This window comes from Anarrhichthys ocellatus, unplaced genomic scaffold, assembly GCF_004355925.1.
Source record: "Anarrhichthys ocellatus isolate YVR2014 unplaced genomic scaffold, GSC_Weel_1.0 scaffold7, whole genome shotgun sequence".
Classification (NCBI taxonomy): Eukaryota; Metazoa; Chordata; class Actinopteri; order Perciformes; family Anarhichadidae; genus Anarrhichthys; species Anarrhichthys ocellatus.
This window is the reverse complement of record NW_022280037.1, coordinates 2,279,885-2,302,627: the sequence shown is the minus strand read 5'-3', so window position 1 is coordinate 2,302,627 and position 22,743 is coordinate 2,279,885. Positions and strand designations below refer to the sequence as shown.

General features: G+C 44.0%; 1 protein-coding gene across 1 annotated transcript in view; it reads left to right on the top strand.

Moving 5' to 3' along the window:
• The window catches only part of LOC116383363 (formin-like), a 39,057-nt gene that overhangs the window by 12,229 nt on the left and 4,085 nt on the right, over nucleotides 1-22,743 (top strand). Inside the window, exons 6-14 of the mRNA XM_031847137.1 lie at nucleotides 3,484-3,571; nucleotides 7,093-7,154; nucleotides 7,430-7,518; nucleotides 8,463-8,592; nucleotides 8,699-8,845; nucleotides 8,990-9,049; nucleotides 9,132-9,252; nucleotides 14,842-14,934; nucleotides 18,976-19,027. Of these exons, the coding sequence (XP_031702997.1) occupies nucleotides 3,484-3,571; nucleotides 7,093-7,154; nucleotides 7,430-7,518; nucleotides 8,463-8,592; nucleotides 8,699-8,845; nucleotides 8,990-9,049; nucleotides 9,132-9,252; nucleotides 14,842-14,934; nucleotides 18,976-19,027 (842 nt within the window). The remainder of the gene's footprint in view (nucleotides 1-3,483; nucleotides 3,572-7,092; nucleotides 7,155-7,429; nucleotides 7,519-8,462; nucleotides 8,593-8,698; nucleotides 8,846-8,989; nucleotides 9,050-9,131; nucleotides 9,253-14,841; nucleotides 14,935-18,975; nucleotides 19,028-22,743) is intronic.

Here is a 22,743-nt window from a genome sequence, read left to right as displayed (position 1 = left end):
GATATTGTACACTGCCTGTGGCTGATATCTATGTTTAGACATTTCGTCCCCAGCACTGTGATGAGACAGAAGTCAGATATTTAATATAAAGGTCCGTGCTAAGAGCCAGCGAGAGCATTCAGAGTCCAACTCTACGATTTAAAGAGGGGAAGTGAATAAGTGAAAGGCTTGGTTGTTTTCAGCCAGCTTGTGAGTCCAACTCGCTGGAAAGGTCTTCACAATAAAAGTTGTTTACTTCATCATTTTTTTTTCATCCTTGAAAGTTTATACTCATTTGAGAGAAAAATCCTCTGAATCATCAGCTGATAACGGCTTCCAAGAAGTTCAGCTGGTTAACGGGTGGGAAAGAGAGAGGAACTGGGATGAGAACAGTGTTGGAGACGAGGTGCTACTGAGTTAAAGAGACAAATTGGATGACTTTTCTTTTCTTTTTGCAATTAAAGCAATTTTCCTAGCATTTTATCCCTATTTTATGCCCATCACAAGTGGCAGGGCCCTTGGTGACATCTTGAAACATATAGCTTTTCTTACCAACGATCCAAAAACCAAAGTTATTCAATTCCCTATCATAGGATACTAAGACAAATAGAGAATAGTCACTTTCTTTTTCCCATTTTCCTTAAATAAAATACTTTGAAAAGATAAATCAACCGACAGTCAGTCATTGGCTCTCGTTAATATCTAGTGTCGAGTGTTCTTAGTGTGAGTCTCATAAGTTTGAGGGATACCTGCCAAGGCTAGAGTTCAAGGCTGCCAGACTGTCTCTGTCCCCCTGCAGGACTACTGATACCAGTGGACACTCATGCAGACTACCTGCCGCCTAAGCACAGAATTCAGTGATAATGTTGCCACTGAATCTGTGAGAGAGAAAGTGTGTTTCAATTACCATGTTTGTTTGTTTCTATGTGTGTTTGTGTATGCGCCGTCATGTGTACGTTTCGATGTGCGTGTGTCCGTGTGCTGAAACGCACGTGTGTGTGTGTCTGTGTGTGTGATGACGGCACGTCCTCACGAGTCATTATGCACTTGCCCAGAAAGTGTTGCCAGATCATGCTAACACCACAGCCCGGGGCTGTGTGCGGCGAGAGGAGATGAGTGGGCGGGAATGGAATGTGTGTGTACATTATGCATATGAGCCACTTCCCCGCTTTCCAACAAGTCCACACGCCAGAAGTTGAAACTCGGGGGATGCAGCCGATGCCTACATGAGTAAGTTAATCTTTATCATGTGTGCCATAGAAGAAAAAAAAAAAATATCAAAGCTCTTGTTTACTCTGGAGCCCTTCTCTCTCTGCTGATTAGCATATCAAAGTGGAGGAGATGACATGGAAGAGAGCTCTCCCACCCGAGCAGACCAGACCGGACCAGGTGTATAATTGCAGGCATGTGGCTCCGCTCCACTGGCGAGAGGAGGCGATGAAGACAGGGCACCTATAGGAGAGGTGGTGGGGGAGAGGATGAGCATGTCGGCGCATTCTTGATTGAGGGATTAGAAGGGGAGGGAGAGGTGGATGAAGATGAGGAAATCAATCGAGCTCAATGTGCTGTTGAGTTCGTATGCGAGCAAATATGCACATCAGTAAACACAAAAACAGCAATTTCCTCTCCCCACATCAGTCAAACCCATATCAAGTATATACATAGCGGATCTCCTTAAACAAACGGCAGCTTTAACCGGTTTATGGGGATGACTTATGAGCAATCATGGTGCGTTTATTAAAGACATATTTGAAGCTCTGGCTGTGACGTGGGAGAGTGGGTGTAAGATTAACACCGCTGGGTGAGATTGGGGTTGCTGAGTGTATCGTAGGTGGTTATTGATGGGAAGTCTTGATCCAGTTGTTATTTTAACATCTGCCCGTGGTGATTCCAGACAGACGGTCACAGTGCGGAGCAGGCTGGCTGCTCAGCCGTGGTTGTGTAAACTATCCGCTCGGCTCTGAACCAGCATCACCCTGCCCACCTCGCCTAACTAGCCACCTGCCACCTGCTTCAGCTCAAGCTGCTGACACTCCCAGTGTCTCCCTCCATCTTTTGGTTTATTTTCTTAGGCCGCTCGCTTTTTCTCTCTCTCCTTTCTCCTCTTTCCTTTTGACCCATCTGTGTTATTCGAGTGTCCACAGCAGTTTCAAACGAAAGCCTCAGAGTTCCCCTTTTGTCCACAGGAGGGAGCCGTTAACTATTGGCGTCTACCTGTCTCAGCATCAGCATCACACGGCTCCCTCTGCTTCCTCCGAGCCGTTTGCTGTGTCCGATACCAAGCATCCAGCATCAGTTGTCTTTTCCCATTAACGTAACTGTTTAGGCTAATTGGCGAGTTCTGCAGCCACAGTGAGCGGGAAGGGCTCCTGGCCTGCTTTTAGTGTGGCCCGTCCGAAGTGGTTAATTAGAGGTGTTGGGAAAGCCCCCAGAGTGGGAGATCCCCAGTGATCCAGGTAATAGAGCTGGAAGCAGCATGGCACCCACTAACGCCCTGTAATGCAATACCCACTTCTAAGGCTTCTGCTCTCCAGCTCCCACTGGACAGCCCAGTAGCCGACAACGCCATAATACCTAATGAAGAAGCCTGACACATTAACTTTTAGAGCAGGGCTTTACCTTGCCAAAACTCGCTCTGGCTTTACGGCTAATTCAGTCATAAGTAATTGTGACCATGTGTAGGCACAAATAAAAATCCTGTGAATTTATAGTTTGTTATAAAAGCTTGCTCTTCTAGACTGTCCTTTTATGGTGCCACTTTTGCCTTTGTACTTTCACTGCGACTTGATATTTTTTGATTATATCTCACACATGTTCTTCGGTAAACTGGAGGAGGCGCTTTTCTGTTTGACTTTGCTCCCTCATTGATGTAACTTGACAAAGTGTGTCCCGGCCATGTATGCGTGCTCCGCGTTTCCCAGTCGCTTGCATCACGATGATGGGTTATGACAACGTGTGTTGATTAGTCTGGTCGTTTGGGTCAACCCAGATGATTCCCAGGTTGCTTAGAGTAACTGGTGCTTCAGGCTCTCTGTCTCGCTCATCATCTATCATCTGCTTCCACAGCCGGGGGAAGTGACTAAGTGATTTCCACCCGGCCTCTCATCGCTGAACCGAACGTTTTGTTCACCATCTGCTCCTCACTTTGTTTCATGCCTGTGTTTTTAAATAATAGCATTGGTCATAAACATTGGCGTGAAGAAATCCGAGCGATAGTTTGGAGTAGAGACAAGACACCATATTAGATTTGAAAGTAATCGATAGTAATATTACTTGAAATTTGAAACCAACATCATACAATGTGGTGTTAATGTACATAAATGATGTTGTTCTCCTCTAAATATAGACTCACTATCCTGTTAACCTAAAATAAAATAATTAATTTAAGATATGGCAATCAGCTTAAGCCGTATTAACTGAAATGCAGTCTCTGGGTTTTACCCTGAATCCCACTAATGCTCGAATAATATGAATCCATTTGCTTTCTGTTTTTTTTTTTCCCAGATTATCAAGCTGCTGGATTCGAAGCGTTCACAAGCGGTCGCCATCCTCATATCCAGCCTGCATCTGGAGATGAAGGACATTCAGCAAGGTGAAGAAAAAAATTCTGATGACAGTCTGTTGAACATGTCGAGTTGCCTGTGCACACTGATATTTTAATGTCTCTCAAGAACGGAGCTCCTTTTTAGATTCAACAGCAATAAAGTGAATTTACAGTTCCGTGTAACTATAAATTGAGGATGACTCCTGATGAAATGCAGATGGGGGTTATTTTTAAGAGATGAGATAGCGAGCCCTGCAGCAGAGAATCATTTCCAACCTCTTGACAGCTGCTAAATTGTAACTAGAGACACTTTTTTTTTGGATTCATTTGTGTTTCGAGTGGAACGTGGAGTTTTTTGTTTTTTTCAAATTACCAGGATCGGTAAGAAAAATACCACGATTTGTCAAAATGTGAGACGGCAACACGGATAAAAGCAGCCTTTATTTCTTTCTGTCGCGCTGCTTGAAATCCCTCCTGCACTGGTTAAAATCAAATAGCCATTTCCTTCATTTGAGGAGCTGCGTAGATTGATTGCATGCTTGGTTGTTCTGCGGAAAAAGCAGGGTGTGTGTGTGTGTGTGTGTAAACACATAATATGTGTGTTGGGGACGGCGTAGATGGGCCAGGAATTGGTCCTGTCCCGGGACTGTGGCGGAGAGAGCCTGCCGCCTGCTAGTCTGAGCATGCGGCCAGCAGATCTGTTTATTGTAGCCAGTGACGGTTTCCACAAGCCTAATGGGACTGACACCCCACTAATGATCTAAGCATGTACAAAACCACCTTCCACAGTTAGCAGACACTGCGCTACCACATAAAACCACCTCGAACACAAGCCAAACAGCACATAGCACCAGGACGCCCATTTAGTTGTTCGATTTTTTTTTTTTTCTCTCTGTTCCAGTGTCCGCTTGTAGAGGTGGTTTGGTAAAACACCCAGCGTGAGGCTGCTTCCTTGTGCCTTAATGGGGGGTTGTATGTGAAATGGACAATTTGAATCTGACAATGAAGGACAGCACCTTAATAAGTACTTCTAAGGGCTCGAGTCCCTGGCCTCGCCTGCTTGCCTCCCCTTTGTTGCCAAATTAAAAGGACATGGGACATGTAATGTAATTAGAGCTACTAGGGAGGGAGGGAAGGAGGAAAGGGGGGAGAAAGTAGCACTATGGTGGAGGGAGAAAGGGGGTGAATTGCACCCGCCTGACTGGGGGACCTTAAGGGCCACCATGGTTCAAGAGCAAGGGGAGGCTCTCCCCCACACACCACCTCACCACACACACACATACACATGTTCACACACCACACATGCCCTTCCACACCAAAGCCGATGAGTGAAAAGTGGAAGGAGAGGGTGTGAGGCGGTTGGCAGGCAGGCTTTGATCTGTCGGTGTGGAGAGATATCCGGCTCCCTGTGCACACTGGAGCAGACCCCCCTTTGGTGTGTGATTGACGGCTGCATGGCTGAGGGACTGAATAATCCACTCTAATAAGATGTAGGAAACGGACCTCCAGCGTTCTCTCTGATCCAGACATTGGGACCACATTGACAACTTCTTTGCAACAGGAACAGCTGGGAACCAGAATGCACCTAACATTACCTTGTTAGCCGGAAACCACTGATGGCAAAACTGCACTTTCTTTACACGCCTAAAACATGATTAACTACTTGAAACTTTTTTTTTTATCCAAAACTCAAATGGCTTGTGATTAAAGCATCATACATAAATGCATTTGGTCAGTAGTCTACAGATTTAATACAATCATGATTTTAATCATAATTTAAATTAATAAAACAAGATAATTATTAAAACAAGGCTATACTAAAAACATGCATTTCCTCTTACAAATGAAATGTTTAGCAGTAAATGACATCCTCTCCTTTCAATACACTCAGGTTTTTACTGTATATGGTCTTACTTGGTCTGCAAGGACATGTATATTATGTCAGCTAATTTTCCCAAACTTTTGCTGCTGTGTAACTGACACTGCGTTACTACATTTGACCTTTTACCACCATTGCGTATTTGTCACTTGTGGTCACAGTGGCTGTTAGCCAGAACGTTACCCAGTTTTGCTTTCATGTTTACATGTTAGGAAGCTAATGAAATGTTAGCCAATGTTAACGAACTTCAGCTTTATTTTGCATTGTAACTGACATTGTGCATTAACCATTTACTGTCATCGAATAAGTGTCATTTGTGGCCACAGTAGCTGTTATTCAGCAAAAGTGAGTTGACGGTGTTCTAATGTTTGCATTGAGAAGTTAATGTAATACTAGCTAAGTTAGCAAACTGGAGCTAGTTTTTCGACATGGCATTACCGAAGTCAGTTTGTGGCTTTTCTCTACTTTAGCTCCTGTTACACTATATTGTACCATTTAAAGCCATGCTGTAACAGTGTTGTTTTCTTCAAAAGTTACACTTTGGTTTCCCTTTAAGTATTTCTTGCCAGTCATTAGTTTTGGACACATTTGGATAACAATATGATCTCTAATAAGAAAGTAAGGAGGTCTGATACCGAGCCTCTATAGCACTGAATACATTTACTGTGTAGCTGTTGCTGCGTCAGTTCTTGGTCGCGGGGACAGTCAAGCATTGTCGCATTGAAGTGACTGATTTGAGAGCAGTATGTGGTGTTCAGCCCCCCTCAGCTGACACCAACCAGACAACTGCCAGCTGATCCAGCAGCACTGGAGCCATCCCTCCCATTGTGTCCTCATCCCCTCCTCCCTCACTGAGCCATAAACCTGTGACTCAGACACTGAGCAGGAGTCACTCTCCCTTTTTTTTTTTTTTTTTTGCTGTCCTCTGTGTTCAGACTTCCCTGTGCACTTTCATTATTACTGAGTCAAGCTCGACAAACATGCAGCCTGTAAGAGAAGCAGGTCAAGAAACTCGGATCATTTCTCAGTCCGATCGTGTCTAAATTATGATCTCTGCCAGCCTTTTCTCTCTCTCTCTCTCTCTCTCTCTCTCTCTCTCTCTCTCTCTTCCTGTTTGCCTCCTCCGCCATCCTCTGTTTCTCACAGGGCTCCCCTTCTCCTGTCTGACTCTAAAAAGCATGACAGTCAGCTGTGGTGGTTCTCACTGTGGGCCCAGACGTTAAACACTTTCAGGCTTTCTGTTTTGAGCCAGCTCAGCATCCGCGGTCTCAGACCCAGCCTGGCCACACTGGCAGCTTTCACAACCTCAAGCTAATATTTGAAATTAGGTGTATAATTCAACTCCATGGTAATTGAATGATGTGTTGTGGTTGTTGGTGCAAGTGTTGTGTAGTAGTGAGAGCGAGTAGACACAACTGGCACGCTGGTTTTAGTCAGATGTTGCTCTCTTTTTCTGTTTTCAGTCTCATAAAATCCATAGTATATCTTACAAATAGTCATAGCCACAAATATGATGTTTTATTAACCGAAGTTTAACAAAATTTCCGGGCTATCGTGAGTTTACGTCCCTAGTCGGACAGACGAGTTTGTTCTTCTAGCACTGGCAGCACTTAAAAGGCAGCATGCTTTGGCCAAGTTCTTATCCATTTATTACACTGACTGCTTCTAATGAATATATTTACTGTTCCAGCTGTTCTTACTGTGGACAACTCTGTGGTGGACTTGGAGACCATTGAGGCGTTATATGAAAATGTAAGTATGAAGGAGCACTCTGTCTAAGGTAATAAAAAGAAATGGCAGCTTTAAAGAAAATAGAGAAACCCGTATTTTTATTGCTACAAATTGGTTTCGTCATGGTATGCGTCTTATCAGTCCAAGTGTTTTTTATTATCGTGTAACTTCTTGCACTGCAACAATTGCAACACCTATTCAGATTTCTACTGGATGTCCTTCTCTTTGTGAAAGTATTTAGCTGTGTTGATAGTCATACATATTGATTTTGGACTTTGTGTTGTGATTCTTCACAGAGGGCCACCAGTGACGAAATCGCCAGGATAACGAAACATTATGAGGATTCTAAAGAGGAGGAAGTCAAACTGCTGGACAAACCTGAGCAGTAAGATCACAAATATGAAATACTTTCCAAAGAAAGTTATACTTTCATAAGTAATTGCAAACTTGGCAGTATTGATCAGATACATGAATGTGAGTTCAGGTATTGGGTTTAGTGCTATCAGTATTTATTTGCCTTCTATTTCACTCAGTAATTTAGCTGAATTGAATTAATATACATGGGTTTCTGAGATTTCTTAGGGCTCATCAAAACATTAAAATAAACTTCAAATGATTCCAGTATTAATTATTATTATAATAATTTTTTTTGATAGACCAAAACAGTTTTAATATTTTTTATTTTATTTGTCAGGTTTATTTTGTACTTATAGGTAATTTCTACACATTGGAGCATACTTTGTCTACTCCCTCTTTATTAAGTCTTTATAAAGTGTCTCCAAGCCTCCTTCCAAGTGTGTGAAAACCTATGCATTAATGAACATTGCTTCAGTAGTTTCTGTCAGGTTTAAGTAGTCCGGGCCAGTTAACGAGGCCTGGACCCAGCGGTGCCGCTCAGCCTTTGCTTCCTATTTCCATGTTTGACCAGAGCTGTCACTACGGCTGCCCGAGTCATCCCTACTCAGTGTCTACCTCCGTCAGCAGGGCCTAATCACTCAGGATGTTACCGCTCCCCTCCCCTCTGACACGGCACTGTTTACATAAGTCGTCCCACATCAGGCCGGAGCTACCTTTGATCAGTCTCTGTGAGCCGCTCGTTGCTCTCCCTCCGCCCGACCCCGCGGACCTTTCAAACCCAGCCGAGCAGCACCGCTCATGACTATCAGCCGCCTCTGAACAGCAACATTGACTCAGACGGCCTGCATGGGGAAGCAAAGCCTGCCAAGGAACCAAAATAGTTCTTCTTGTTAGACACTTTGTTTAATTCTGTCATAACACATCACACCCCATTCTCTTCCGCCACCTCCTCCTGCCCTTTTTGTTTTCCAGGTTTCTCTATGAGCTCTCCCAGATTCCCGACTTCGCGAACCGAGCCCAGTGCATCATTTTCCAGTCAGTATTCCTCGATACCATCTCCTCCGTCCGTCGTAAGGTGGAGATCATCTCGCATGTCAGCAAAGTAAGAACATCTCGTCCGTAAAGAGTGCTTCAGAAAAATGTCATTAAGCTGTGTGAAGGTTTACAAACCCAAAGGCTGCGTGTGTGTGTGTGTGTGTCTCTGTCAGGAGCTGTTGGAGTGTGATAGCTTGCGGGAGGTAATGGGCCTTGTTCTGGCCTTTGGGAACTATATGAACGGTGGGAACAGGACAAGAGGTCAGGCTGATGGCTTCGGACTGGAGATCCTCCCCAAACTAAAGGACGTCAAAAGCAGGGTTAAACATTTCTTACAATTTACCCTAAAAATCTGCCATAATTCCCCAATAAATCTTAGCTAAATAGACTCTTATAATCAAATCGCAATGATGTATCAATATGTTGATAATATATGTAAAGTATGATTGTCATTTAATCCTCAGGACAATTCTATGAACCTGGTGGATTTTGTGGCTATATACTACCTGCGTAATTTTGACATGGTAAGGCACCGTCAATCAACAGTTTTACACTCTTAAAACACTCATCACTCATCCTACTTTCATATGTGATCCACTGTTCCAGCATGCCGGCACAGAAAAGAGTGTGTTCCCTATGCCGGAGCCTCAGGATTTCTTCCAGGCTGCTCAGGTCAAGTTTGAAGACCTCACTAAGGACATCAGGAAGCTGAAGAAGGATCTGACTGGTAGGACATGTCCTGTAGAATGAAGTACATTCATTTTCACTGTGGATGCCGAGGCTTAAACCGCTCGCCGCATTGCATTTTAGTGCCTTGGTCACATTTGATTCATTGTAAATCAATCAGTGTAATTGTATACAGTACCATCTTTCACCTGTGCAGTTTGTATGTAAATCCTATGCACTCTCCCTGCCCTGTGCGGAGAGGTTTGGTGGTGTATTCAGGATCTTGGATGGCCTGAGGCGGCTTCCCCCTGTTACCAGACGTTGTATCTCCTAACAGCCGTGTCATCATAACACCTCGACCTCTCCCTTTTCAGGACCGGTGACAGAGCACCTAGCCAAACAATCCTCTACATTTATTTTTTGCTGTCCCTTTTAGAAGCAGGAGTAAAAATCCAAAAAGCAAATACCAGCTCATTGACGAAGCATAAGAGTCACAATCGGCGGATAAATAAGTGAACCCGATTTTGATGTTCTGTGCTCAAAGTGTCGTGGGCGCCGAGCCACTCAGTAACCCAGCCAGCCAGTCTTGGCCAGGGCCATGCGGAGGTTAAAGGCGGTGCCCCCCAGTGCCCCTGGTGTCTGTGGTTATTTAAATCAACCAATAATACGGCATATGAAAGCAATTAGATATGCTCCGCAGCTCTCCCCTACGTTTTTTAGATCGCTGTTAAAGCGCTCTCCTCTCTGACCCGGGGGAAAAATACAAAGAGTCTACTAAAGTACCCAGACCCACCTCAAGCTGTCACTCATTTATTAGGAAAAATGGAAGACCTGAAGACAATAAATGCAACACAAGGGCCCTCGTATATTTGATCTCTGCTGCAGCACAGTCTGGCACAGTAGTCCTCGGGGGTATTGGCATCACAGGGCGAGCGTCGGATTCTGGATGTTTGGTGAGCTCCACCTCTGACTTGCACCGTTTTTTTTTTTTATCCTCTCCAGCCGCCAGGAATAAATATTTATGCCTGGCTATTATAAACCAGCCTAAAGAAAGCAAGTGATCTTGATTATAACGCTAACACAGATCCCTTCCATCCACATAGTGAGCTGTGTCTGACCAGAGGCCAACACTGAATCACACTTTGGTTTACTGGCTCCGTTTGACTGAGACTGAGCGAGGCTGCCTGCCCCTCACCTGATCCTGAGGTGGCGACTGCAGTGGTCAGCGGTGTCTCGCCCTCCAGGCTTGGGTCAAAGGTCAGGAGACTCTGTGCTAGCAGTCTCTACTAGCTTAGCCTCCTCCTCAGACAGCGTCAATGTGTGCCTGTCTCATATGAATCTCAGCATACTGTCTGTTTAAAGCACAGTAGTGTGTTTGCAGACGTAATAACGCTTTGCTGCACGCGTGTGCGCGCGTGTAGCGTTTAGTCATCGGTGATGCTCAGGTCCTGGTCTGCTTGTCTGCCCTCTCCTTCACTGGCTTGTGCAGAAACATGATCCTCTTTTGATGGGGCTTCCTGTTTGGGGAGAGGGTGATGACCTCTCTCTGTGCTCCTCTCAGGGGGAGAGGGATGAATGGGAGGCCACAGGGACCCCAGCCTACTGTAGGACTCTCGGCTCCTATAAAGACCTATATCTTCTGTTTCTGACTCGAATCATGTAGAGTAAGTAAAGCTTCGGAACCCAGCAGCCAAACTAAAGATTATGTTTATCTTTCCATAAAGATCCCTTTAACTGCCGTGTAATTGGACTGGACAGAGAGGCAGGAACGCTACCGAATGAAATAGGATCAAATAAAAAGAAACAGTCAGAGCTCATTTGCTGCTCAGGGGAGTTTAGTGTTTCACAGAAGGCCTGACCCAGGTTAAGCATTCATCACCGTGGAGAATCAGACAGTGTCCTGATTTTAAATGGCCTTTTAATGTCAAGTTCAGGCAGGGCCTTTAGCCTGAGGACTGTTTTACGACGTAGGCTCCGCTCGGAGCGGGATGTGTGACGTCGGCGTGCTGAGGTACAGTCGCCGCTCATCTGAGCAAACAACACAAAAGTTAAGCTAAATGTTTGTTCATTTGTCAGTGATTGGTTGAAAACAGCCTGCACATTAAATAAGAATAAGATCTGTCCATGATATAGAAGTCCTTTTACCCAACAAGACTCTTCACAGATTGAGTGAGTATGACGATTATAGATAATATTTTGCTGACTAATCGTAGCATTCTCTCGGGATTTTAATGCTCCCAGCATCCAAATTTTAACAAGAGTTAATGCTTTACCTCATATTCAGAGTCCTGCCTCATGTTTCTGCTTGTCAGAACAGTATTCTCCAGTTAGAATTTAGGAGAAGGGTTTAGTGTGATGGATGCGGGTTGATTTATGAGGAGTGGAGAGCGTGTCTTAGCTTATCTCTACCGAGGGGTAATAGCCTGATACAGTAGAGAGGAGGGACAGTCTGCTGGGATTGGAGATAATTGGGGATCAGCGAGAGAATTTCACTCTTCAGGTATAAATAACTAGAATATGCCACGGCTGGAGCACTGTACTGGTTTAACCTCTGATAAAAACATTTTCCAAAAAACGTTTTTCTTAAGGTTTTCCATCTGATTTTGCGTACTTGTAAAATTGAAAATAACAGTTGGAACTGTAGTTCAGCTGGCAACTGATCTTTTTAAACGAAAAGGAGCAAAAAAAAAAAAAAAAAGACTTTGTATTATCATGCGTTTCTCTGCCTCGTGGTTCGCTCCCTCAGTGTTTCTACTTTAAATAACGATCCAGAGCTACAGAGACGAGAGTGGGCGGGGCGTTTCCGAGACCGAAGCGTTCGTCGCACAGCAGGTTCATCTTGTGGCGCTCCGCAGGCTCCCCATCCAAGCTTTTTCTCTAATCCACACACACAGTTGCGCATTGTCTTGGTGTGCTGTGATTTCCTGGTAGCTGGAGAGGGGGCTCTTGCTTTCTGCGGTAAAATCATAAGCACATATTGACATCAAAGTCACCCATCTTTTGCTAACCACACATGATAAATCCTGGAGCAGACGTCTGGCTGGTTTGTTTGTTTTTGTTCCCGTTAACTCCAACCGCTGACCCCATTTACCCACAGCTGTTGTCGTGTTACTTCAAAATACACAGAACTGGAGTTTCTCCCATTGGGATATGATGGATTGGGCTGGAGAAATGGATGCATGTTTGTAAATGTTGCTTGAGTGCCTCAGGATACCAGCTCTGACTCTGGTGATGTACTGTACCCATGGCTCCGGTTGGACAGATTACTTCTGGCCATACAAATATTCACAGGCCTCTGTTGAGGGATGTCTTGATGGAGAAGACATTAGCACCCCATTTCGAAAGATGCTGAGCTCACTGCCTGCGATCTCATCCGTTCTCACCCTGTAGGTAGTTGTAGGAGTGATACACTATGTGCTATTGGACACTTACTATCAGATACAGATTTGTGTCATCATTCTTTAACCAAAACACTTTATGATTTGCTTATGACACATTGTATGTATGTGTTAAGTTAAGTATTAAGTATTAAGTATTTATTACATATACAGATGTAATTATTGTCTGACTAGTTAGTTGGTTGGTCATTTTGGTTTCTACGTCTGAATGGTAATTCGATTTTCACATCAAAAACATAAATTCTATATATACATAATTCAGCTTTGATTACTCAAAATCACTTGCATTTTCCATTTATTTTAGTTTTGCAGATTATTAGAAGCACTAATACCAAGTCAGCATGTCAATAATTATATTGTGACTATTCATGTTACTACAGAGATATATCTATATTTGCATTTAAATTATAAGTCTAAACATTTACCTGTGCACTGCATATCTTAAATAATAGTCATGGTGTTAATTCAAGATAGCTGTTGTTCTTTTTTTAAGTTTCAGTCTTTAATTTCCCTTTATATATCATTTTATTTCCTGCATATTTATGAAGCAGAAATAATGTACAATAAGTTGAAAACAAACATTTAAAACAAACATTTTGTAAAATACTTTTTAACCTATAAAAAAATAACTTTTTTCATTTCAACATACTTTGAGTATGCCATTGTGTGTGATAAGGTATAGTGTGAGGCATAAAAACATATTCCCACAACTTTCTCTTTTACTGAATCTGATTTCTGTGTGACCTGATACATGGCGTCAGGCGTTTACTCCTTTTCAATTCACTCCTCTAAAATATGCATCATCACTGCAAGACAATGTCTCAAACTGGAGCTTTTATTTTTTTATTCTTTACAGCTGCTGTGTGTTTGTGGGCTTCCTTCTTGCAGCCTTTGCTGTCTGGACCACATTTGGACGAGAGCCGCCTCTAAATTGTAGACTTGCTGTTTTGAACACTGTTTTAATGGGTCCTTTTGAGTTGGGGGGGGGGGGATTTCTGGTAAGAAAACGTGGTTTGTCCAAACAGGATATCTTGGTCATGTTTGTATGGTTGCTGATTTCTGTTTTTTATTTTTGATCACTGCCGGCTCTTTCTATCCATGAAATGCCCTGGAATCCAGCCTGTGAGGCTGTGCGTAGTTACTCCTCAATTTGAATGTGCAGACGTTGCGTTTCCTGTCTGATTTATTGAGACAGCCAATAAATAAAAGATGTAATAGACTTGAGTTCACCGAGCTGCAGGTGCAGCAGCTCCACATGCAAACACGCTCGGATCTAAAAGCAGCGACGCAGTGAGACAGCGGCCAGACCTGTTAATGCTCATGTTGTGTTGCGGAACTATTACGCTATGCAGTCGTAAGCAAGTTAAGGTATTTATTGCAGCCATTAATGACGTACAGGTTGGATGTGCCAAAGTGTGTGTGTGTGTGTGTGTGTGTGTGTGTGCGTGTGTGCGCGTGTGTGTGTGTGGTAGTAACCCCGGCTTACGGTCGAGAGGAAATGGCTCTGAGCGCGTGCGAGTTGGGTCATTTGGCACAAAGCCCATCAACAAACAGCAAACACACATCTGCTGCACTCACATGGACAGAGGGGTCTGAGCCGGGCAGAATACAGAGTGGAAATGTGTATCTTTTCAGAATACAATATTAAACGGCAACATGTAAAACAACAGACAAATATTACTGATTTGTAAACCGCGGTCTGCTCTCCACCAATGGCATCAATTGAATTAAATGCTCTCACTGTTTACTCTTATGTGAAATGTCTTCTTTTCAAACCTTGTGTAAATCCCAGTTTCGTCTCCCCGTCATGACTGTTGTCTGTTCATGTAACGTTCATGTGGCTTTCCATCCTGGCATATTTAGTCAGCAAATGTTTATTTTAAGTGTGAATCACAAAGTAACTCGATGCACTTTAGAAAGGGGACAGTTACAGAAAGAGAAGATAAGAACAATATAGAATATGAAATGCAAAACATTTGGATTTTTTTGGATAGAATTGGACGTTTCATTTTGTATTTATTTAATGAAGACAGCTGAAGCTTGTTTCAAGTGATCTCGTCTTTCCCTTCATCACGTTTTAATGAACCTAATTTCATAGTTTTCATTCATTTGTTTTCTTATTATTTAATTGGTTTGTATCCCCGAATGACTCACCTCACCGCTTACAATGTGTTTTTATGCATTACCTTTACGATGAGACATTTATATCACTCCTCATTTCCCTCCTTTGTCTTCTCTGTTCCCTCTACCAGCTTGTGAGAAGACCACTCAGAAGGTGTGTGCTAACCCGTCAGAGGAACACCTCCAGCCCTTCAAGGAGAAGATGGAAGGATTCATCGCCGCTGGTGAGTCAAGACTCTTTTATCTGGGGCAAAACTGTAGACTCAGAAACATGGTGGAAATATTGTTCCACATATGGTTTGCAAGTTATAAATATATAGCAATTTTGCTCTTATACTTTCTCAGTGTCTTTAAAAGATGAAACATTCATTTGGATGGAGGATTTACATGAAACAGAGCTTACAGGGCTAGAAAAGACCTGTTTTCACCCAGACACGCAGCATGAGACCTTTAAATAAGAGGGAAGGTATAATTATGTTTTTTGCCATGTCAGACAGTCAGCTGGGTGGTGCAGAATCTCCGTCTTATTGCAAGTGTGTTTGTGTGTGTGTTCGTGTTCGTGTTGGGAGAGGGCATCTCTGTGCGCTGTAAGAAAGCATGAGGACAGGAGTCTCCAGGCCTGTAGAAGGAATCACATGGCCTCTAACATGGTCCTCATGGACTCTCGGCTGCCATAAAGCTGGCAGGACGCCTCTGGCTGCGGCCTTGTAAAGACTGGCCGGCCTCAGTGGATCAGGTCTGCGGACCACCGGGACAGGAGCAGAGCCTCCCCCGACACATCATCAGCTGTCCCCTTTCTGACCTACACACTTGTCTTCCCAGCCTCTGTTGTAGTTGCAGTAGCTGCCACAACACTGTGCCTTCTATCAAATCGAGTGGATGCCATTAAGGCCATGTCCACAAGGCCTTTGAGTTTGCCACAGTTTGCTCCATGTCTTGTGCCAACATCATTGATTTTACCTTGATGAAGTGGTCATTCTCATACAAAGTGCTGTATATCGCAGCTTGCACAGCAGCCTGTGGACAGATGCTCTCAGAAATCGGCAGATAAGTGAAGATCACAGTCTTCATTAGAGGCCAGAAGGACACCGGAGCACACCGTTTTTTCTTAAAGTCTTAAGAGTTGGTTTGCACAAATTTACAGCAGGACACTGTGTCCCTGCTACTCTATAAGATCCACAGACCTCACAGTGAACATCTTTTATTGGAACTCTTTTTCTACCCAAGGAATAGTTTCTAAAAAAAAAAAAAAGTCTATGGACTGTTTAGAGTGGCTGGTTACTTGTCTCTGGATGAGATGTAGCTGTATTGTATTAATATACAGATAGTTTATATTATGGCTGATATGTATGTTTTATGGTCATCAGGCAGCTATAGGATGCCTTGAAAATAGTGAATGCAATAATCAAACAAAATCCTGTTCACCTCTATTGTAATGGCACGAAGGAAGAAATCTGAGTGGCGGATACCTGAAAACTCGGAGGCCCAAAACTATCTGCATGGCCAGATGTCAGTATAGAGGCAAGTGACAGATGTGCTTTCTTTAATTTGGGTAGAACAACCCTTTAAGTGCGAGGACTTAGTTTAGATGCAATGTGTTCTTTGTGTTAATCGGCATCAAGCCAAAACGTCGGTCTTGGCGACAGAGGAAAGTGTCTCTATCACACAAGGACCAGACTGCATTAAAGGACTAATTGCCTGCATTACTTGCAGCAAGGGCAGAGTGGTGAAACAACAGACTCACTATCATAAAAGAGTCAAATGAGGTATCTCGTGGGGGAGATTGTAGCCAGATGTTTGCGGTGCAGAGTGAAAATTTGTGGGGAGTCCGTGTTTGCAGTTCAACTCCTGAAAAGATGTTTGCTGCATACCGAGCCCACTATTCTTGTGATGTGCCACAACATTGTTCTAGTTATCTTATCCACCTTTTACTTCCTCCGAAAAGCTAAAGCCTCCCTCGGAGCTTTGGCCCAGTATCGCAGAATATCTGAAAGCTCTCAGAACCGCTGCGATTGCCACTGGCTACAGAGCGGCATTGATTTGCAAAGGCACATCTTGAACATAAACGTTCCAGTGGGATACTTGTAAACCTCTCTTTCATAAACAGAATTCCTCCAGCCGTTGCCCATGCTTCGGGAGGAGCGGTGCGTAATCATCGTTCGTGATGATTCCATGGCTTCAAAAGGCAAAACAAAGCAACAGCTCCTCACATCAAAGAGCGGCCGAGGCTCTTAAACTCTGACTCACCAGTGAACGAGTGAATTTCTCACCCAGGTTAACACTCAGGAGGCTGACCACAGATGCATGTGTTGGACACATGATTTTAGATATTGACATTAACCGTTGAGTATAACTTCTTCCTTCAACAAGAGGATCAAAGTGTACCAGTGAATCAACAGATAAAGACTTGTGTTTCCGAGTAGCACTGACCCATAACCCGGGCCTGTGGAGAAGCTCTCAGCGGGGCCTGCAGATGAACCCAAACGCCCTGCGCTCTGCCTCTTAAACTCGCCTGTGTGATCGCTCCCAGATCTAACAGGGGGAAGCCTCTGAAATTCAGTGATCCGTTCTCTTGTAAGGCCGATCCTGTGCTCGTTCCGTCACTGTGTTGATCCGAGTCCTCTCTAACCCCTGCAATTCATTTCTCTCTCAATCTTTAGAGCTATACTCTCAAGTAAAGTTAGAGAAAACAGCCCACAGTGGGTTAAACGTCTAATCAACCACCTTTTCGTTTCCCTTTTTAATAGGAGCTCTTTGAAACCTCAGGGGATACTCTTACGGGCATATTTTTCGCGTTGAATACAAGCCGTGACTAATTGAAAACAAATTCCTGCTTTTAATCTCTGCTGGTGTCACTCTCATTTCACTGGCTCTCTTGTGGAAATGCGTGTATGTATCATCATTTCCTTGCGCTTTCTTTGTTGCCGGTGAGTCAGACCCCAATAACCAAAATACCACTTGTTCACATGAACGTGAATTACGTAGGTGGTGGTGAATTTGCAGATAACGAAGGAACCAAGGAAGCTGTTTTTGATGAAGTCTCTTGAGATGCATCTGTGTTCAAATGTAGGGAAACGGAGAGGGATGCTTTGTGGAAATCCTCAACGTGCTCAGCATCCCTTGTAGACTGCTTCCCATCTCTTTGTTATCTAGCTGCTAGGTATAGCAGCAGTTTGGAAAAGTGTGTCAGAGTTTTAAAGCCCTAATTTATTGTCCCTCTCAGCATGCACATCTCATAACTTTCTAGTTAGCGACTACTGGTTTCATGTTTGCGCAGGGAAGAGAAACTTCACACATCCTCTCTCTCCGGGCCTCTCTCTGTCGCTCTTTATGTCTCTCTCTCTTTCTGTCTCTCTCTCTCACTCTCCCTCAGCCTCTCGGCTCCAGTGCCACCTCTACACAATCGCACCAGAGGGGTACCTCAGGCGCCAGCCTGACCCCCACTGAGACTAACGCCATTGGTCACGGCCCCTCTACTCTCCCCCCCCCCTTCTATCCCAGACATAGCCACAACCTTCATTCATTAGGTTTACCTCAGCCCACTTGCCCACATACATGTTCAACAAAAAAAAAAAGAGTAAAAGGGGTTGTTGGTCGGAGGCTTAAGCTTACCTTCTCCCAAAAGACCCCCAAACCTGCCTTTGAACAATTTTTTGGAGACTTCCCCCTCTTAAATCTTCAAGTAGGAAAGGTCCCCCATCATTGTAAAAAGGATGAATCTGGAAAATGCAATAAATTTGAGATCACAGGCACTCTCTGGCCCTAGATAAATTCTTGCACCTCGGCCTGGCCCGCCGCACACATCTGCCTTGCATTTAGACACTTTTACATGGCAGGAGTCCACAGGAGCCTCCAGTTCCCAAGCCTCTCTGCTCAACCCTGCGCCCCTGCGTCGGTTCAGCTTAGAACACGCACATGTTTGTCGACACACACTCCGCAAACGGGCCGCCGCTCCCCGCCGCGAGGATCACGCTCTCGTGCGTCAACACACAGAAGCATGTCAAACTTTACAGTGTGCTTAACTGTCACTTGGGTAACATGCTCGCTGTGTCACTGACATCTCGACCCAGAGCCCTTTTTCTTCCTCTTTTCGTACTCGACTGACAACCTTAAGGACGGCTAATGAACACAGCGCCCCCCTCTGGACCCGCCGGTGTTCCTGTGATCATTTTGTCAGTGGAAACGTTTGGTTATCTTTGTCACCAGAAGCCTCATAATCTGCCCCACGATATGTATTAATCCAATATTTTCTCTTTTCTTTCCAGCTCAAAGGGAGCATTCAGCTGAAGAGGATCGACTCAATGCAGCACAGAGAAGGTAGGAGACCAACAAGCCAAGATGCATTTAAAATGATGAACGAAAGATGTTTGGCGATAGACTATATCGCTATTTTCTGTGGATTTCATCCCTCAACAAGGGAATTCTTCAAGGGTCGTGGATTTCAAACATCACATAACGGTTATTAACCGCATAATGTTTCTGGTAAGATGAAGGGGCTTTACAGAACCTGCACACCAACTCTGACTAGAGAGGGATTGTTGGATGTGATTTGGAAGCAATTTATTTTGCAGGATTACGCACTGTTTTGTATATGTTTTCATTATTTAGTACTTACTTCGAGGCCTTTTGTAGTTTGTTTGAAAGAGAAATAAAAATGCTTACCAGAGACAGCAGTGGATTTCTACACACACACACACACACACACACACATAACATGCAGCATACTGTATTTGAAGCCTGAACGCCCTGCGCTTCCTCCCCTTCAGTTCTTATCGGCCGCGTTTTGTGCAGAAGACTCCCGAGAGTTTTCTGAGAGATTTATAGGCATAAGACACACTGGCAGCCGCTGAGCTCGCTGTCCGAGCGAAATTATATCTGGAACATTTCATATTGGAAAAAGATGGTGGGGCAGACAAACAAAGCCAATAGATTATTTTTGCCTTGTTTGGATAGAGAGCAGGATTGTTTGCTTTATATCGCAACTCTTCCTCTTCCAAAATAAATCATGAAAGCACCGAGGGAAAGACACCGGAAAATGGAAACTATAAACAATTAGGAAGTTGATTGCTTTGGACAATTACGATAACTCAGAGAATGCTTCCAAACTGTTCTGTTTCATGTTGCTGTTTTTTAGCCAAGAGAATTGTTATGGGACTGCTGCGCCTCTCGCTCTCTGTCCTGGCCCCTCACCCCCGCCCTCGCCATATAGTGATACCTCAACCCCCTGAACTGGACCGACACGTGTGTGTGTGTGTGTGTGTATGTATGTATGTGTGTGTGTGTGTGTGTGCCCTCTTGTGACTGAGTGACACCGCTGTAATGAAGGCGTTGAACTTGGAAGGGAATATTGATCAAAAGGGCCCAGCAGCTGACAGCACCTTTGCCTTTTAATGAAGTTTTCCTGTAATTTCATCTAAGGAGGGGGCTGGCTGACTTGCGTTCGGTAGAGTAGGAGGCAGTAGGGGGGGGGCTCTTTCTCAGGTTCCCACAGAGCCACCTCGTAAAAGTGACACGCTGTTGATGAATATGGGCGTCAGCGGGCTCACTGGGCCCTGGGTGGGCTCTCGCATCTGCGCTGGATGAGGGATCCTCGCACAAAAACACACAACAGCAGCAGTGGCCGCAACATTGTGGTGTTAATAAAGGAAATGGACAACACATCCTCGGTGCTACCTAACACCTCGACCTCATGAGGAGACGGTGAGTTTAGGCGCCTGCGAGTCAAAGTCAACCACCAGGGAGAAGGGCCGGGCGATAGGAATCAGCATCAAGATATTGACACAAAATTAGGGCGGATTCCAGCGGAAATGTGTCCGATTATTTTCATTATCAATTAATCAGACGATTATTTTCTCAATTAATCATAGAGGGAAACGTGTCCAGAAACAATCTCCAGAGACACTTCACATTGCCGGTTTTTTGTTTGTTTGTTTAATTCGCGTTTTTGGGCTATATAAATACAATTGTTTTGACTTTATGTTACATACATTGTATTTTTGCCATTTTTATGCTTCTTTATTCAGGCAATGCTCTTTTACGGCCGCTTGTATGAAGACAAGTATTTAGACAAAACAGTTGGGAGAAAAACGTTTTTATACTCAAATTAAGTATATAAAATATTGGTATCTAAACTCAAGGCCAGGCTAGTGACGTGGCTTAATAGATGTTGTGGAAGGTTCATCCTCAGGTAAAAATTCAAAGTTGTGCAATACTTTGGTTTGTTAAAACAAATACCGGCAAAAGGAATGACACCGTTAGCGTTAGCATTAAGCTGGAAGCACTGCTGTGTATAATCTCACAAAGCTGCAAGTGTGACTGTAGACTTTCAATATTAATGCATAGCAAATATATGAAAAATCATAGATAACATAGCTGATGTTAGTGCAGTAAAATCTTTCTCACAACTTCAAGGGCTGATTCTGTTCATTTCTTTTAATCACAATCTGTTCAGGATTGTTCATTTGGGCAACAGAAACCATTAATGAAAATATTAAACTACCAGTGAGAAAGCACTTTGTGACACACTGTACACACATTTACATTGAGCTTAATTGTAATTAATTGAGGTGTCGGTGTAATGAAACGATAAATACAAAGAAAGTGATTCCATGGCGAGTGCCGATGCCTTTCCCTCAACATGCAGTTGTAATTTGTCTGCTTCATGTTTGGGTTCACTGAGGTTTTCTGGTTCTGTCCTCGGTTACGTCTCATTAAGTTTGCTTCTCCCACATCATGCTCAATTTCCTTTGGCCCGACTGCGTCACCATGCAGTCATGGTTTTATAGATGCTAGCTCCTAAGTTATTCTACTCGGCTATTGTATGATGGCAATGGCACAAAACGGCTTAGTGCCTCTGCTGAGTCTGCCAAAAACATGGAGTTTACTTCTGTAATTCTTTTTACTGGGGAAACAAAGGAATGCAGAGTTGCCTGTCCAGATATTTCTCTGATGCTCACGTCTGCTCATGGTTTCGTAATGGGGTCTTTTTTTTTACATAGCTGTCAGTGAGGAATGCCGGCTATGCATACCTCTCTGTAAACCCTCTCACGGCAATGGCATCATAGCATGTATAACAGAAGAGTGTGTGTGTGTGTTTGTGTGCATGTGTGTACAAGAGTAATTGTTCTGCGCTTGCAAATGAACAAAGGTCTGCTTGATTTTGTTTGTTTCGTAGGTACACTGGCATGTGTGAGTGTGTTTGCATCTGTTTTGAGTGAAGCTTTTGTGTATCTGCTTGTTGCATTTGCTCGGGAGGGTAAAAGAAAAAGTGGTGTTGCTTGATTTGTGCGTGCTTTGACACGATGACCCCGAGGGTCAGCAAGAGGAGCTGATGGAGAGGAGACCCTGTTCATCATGCCAGACCAGGCGAAGGTCTGTTGGGTCAATCTAAACATCCCAGAGCCTCTGATTTCTTTTGTAGCGTGCACGATGATCTAAAGCGCATCATAGCAAAATGACGCATCACTGGGAAATGTGAAGCAGGCTCGTGCAGAAGCCCCTTTTTGTTTTCCTCAGCTTTGAGCAAGCCGTCTGGGCAGCACATTGTAGACTTTCACTCCACATGAACGTGTCTTAGATTAGCGTCGCAAAAAAGCCACCTAGCATCTGGAGGTCAGAGCCTATGTGGGTGTCAATGGGACAGGGAGCATCCTTCAATCATAGCCCCCTTTTATCAACCCCTTTTGACAGGCACGGCTAGAAAATGTCTTTCATGTTTTGGTTAGGGACGGAATCCGAAGCAGCAGGCTTCTTTTCGTGCCTTGTGTGTGCCGCTGGGAGCCTTGCAACGAGTTCAGATTTGGTTACAATTGAACTATAGGCTGAGGAGCCGTGCTGCAGTCCCAGTGAACGGACAATACAGAATCTGCTTATTCACATAGATCTGATGCGTCTCTACTGAATGCTTTTTGTGTGTGTGCTCACCTTTCTGAGTGGGCTCACATGTGCATTTGTCATAGAATCTGCCAGAAAATCTGTTCCTGGAGGGTGTGTGTGTGTGTGTGTGTGTGTGTGTGTGTGTGTGTGTGTGTGTG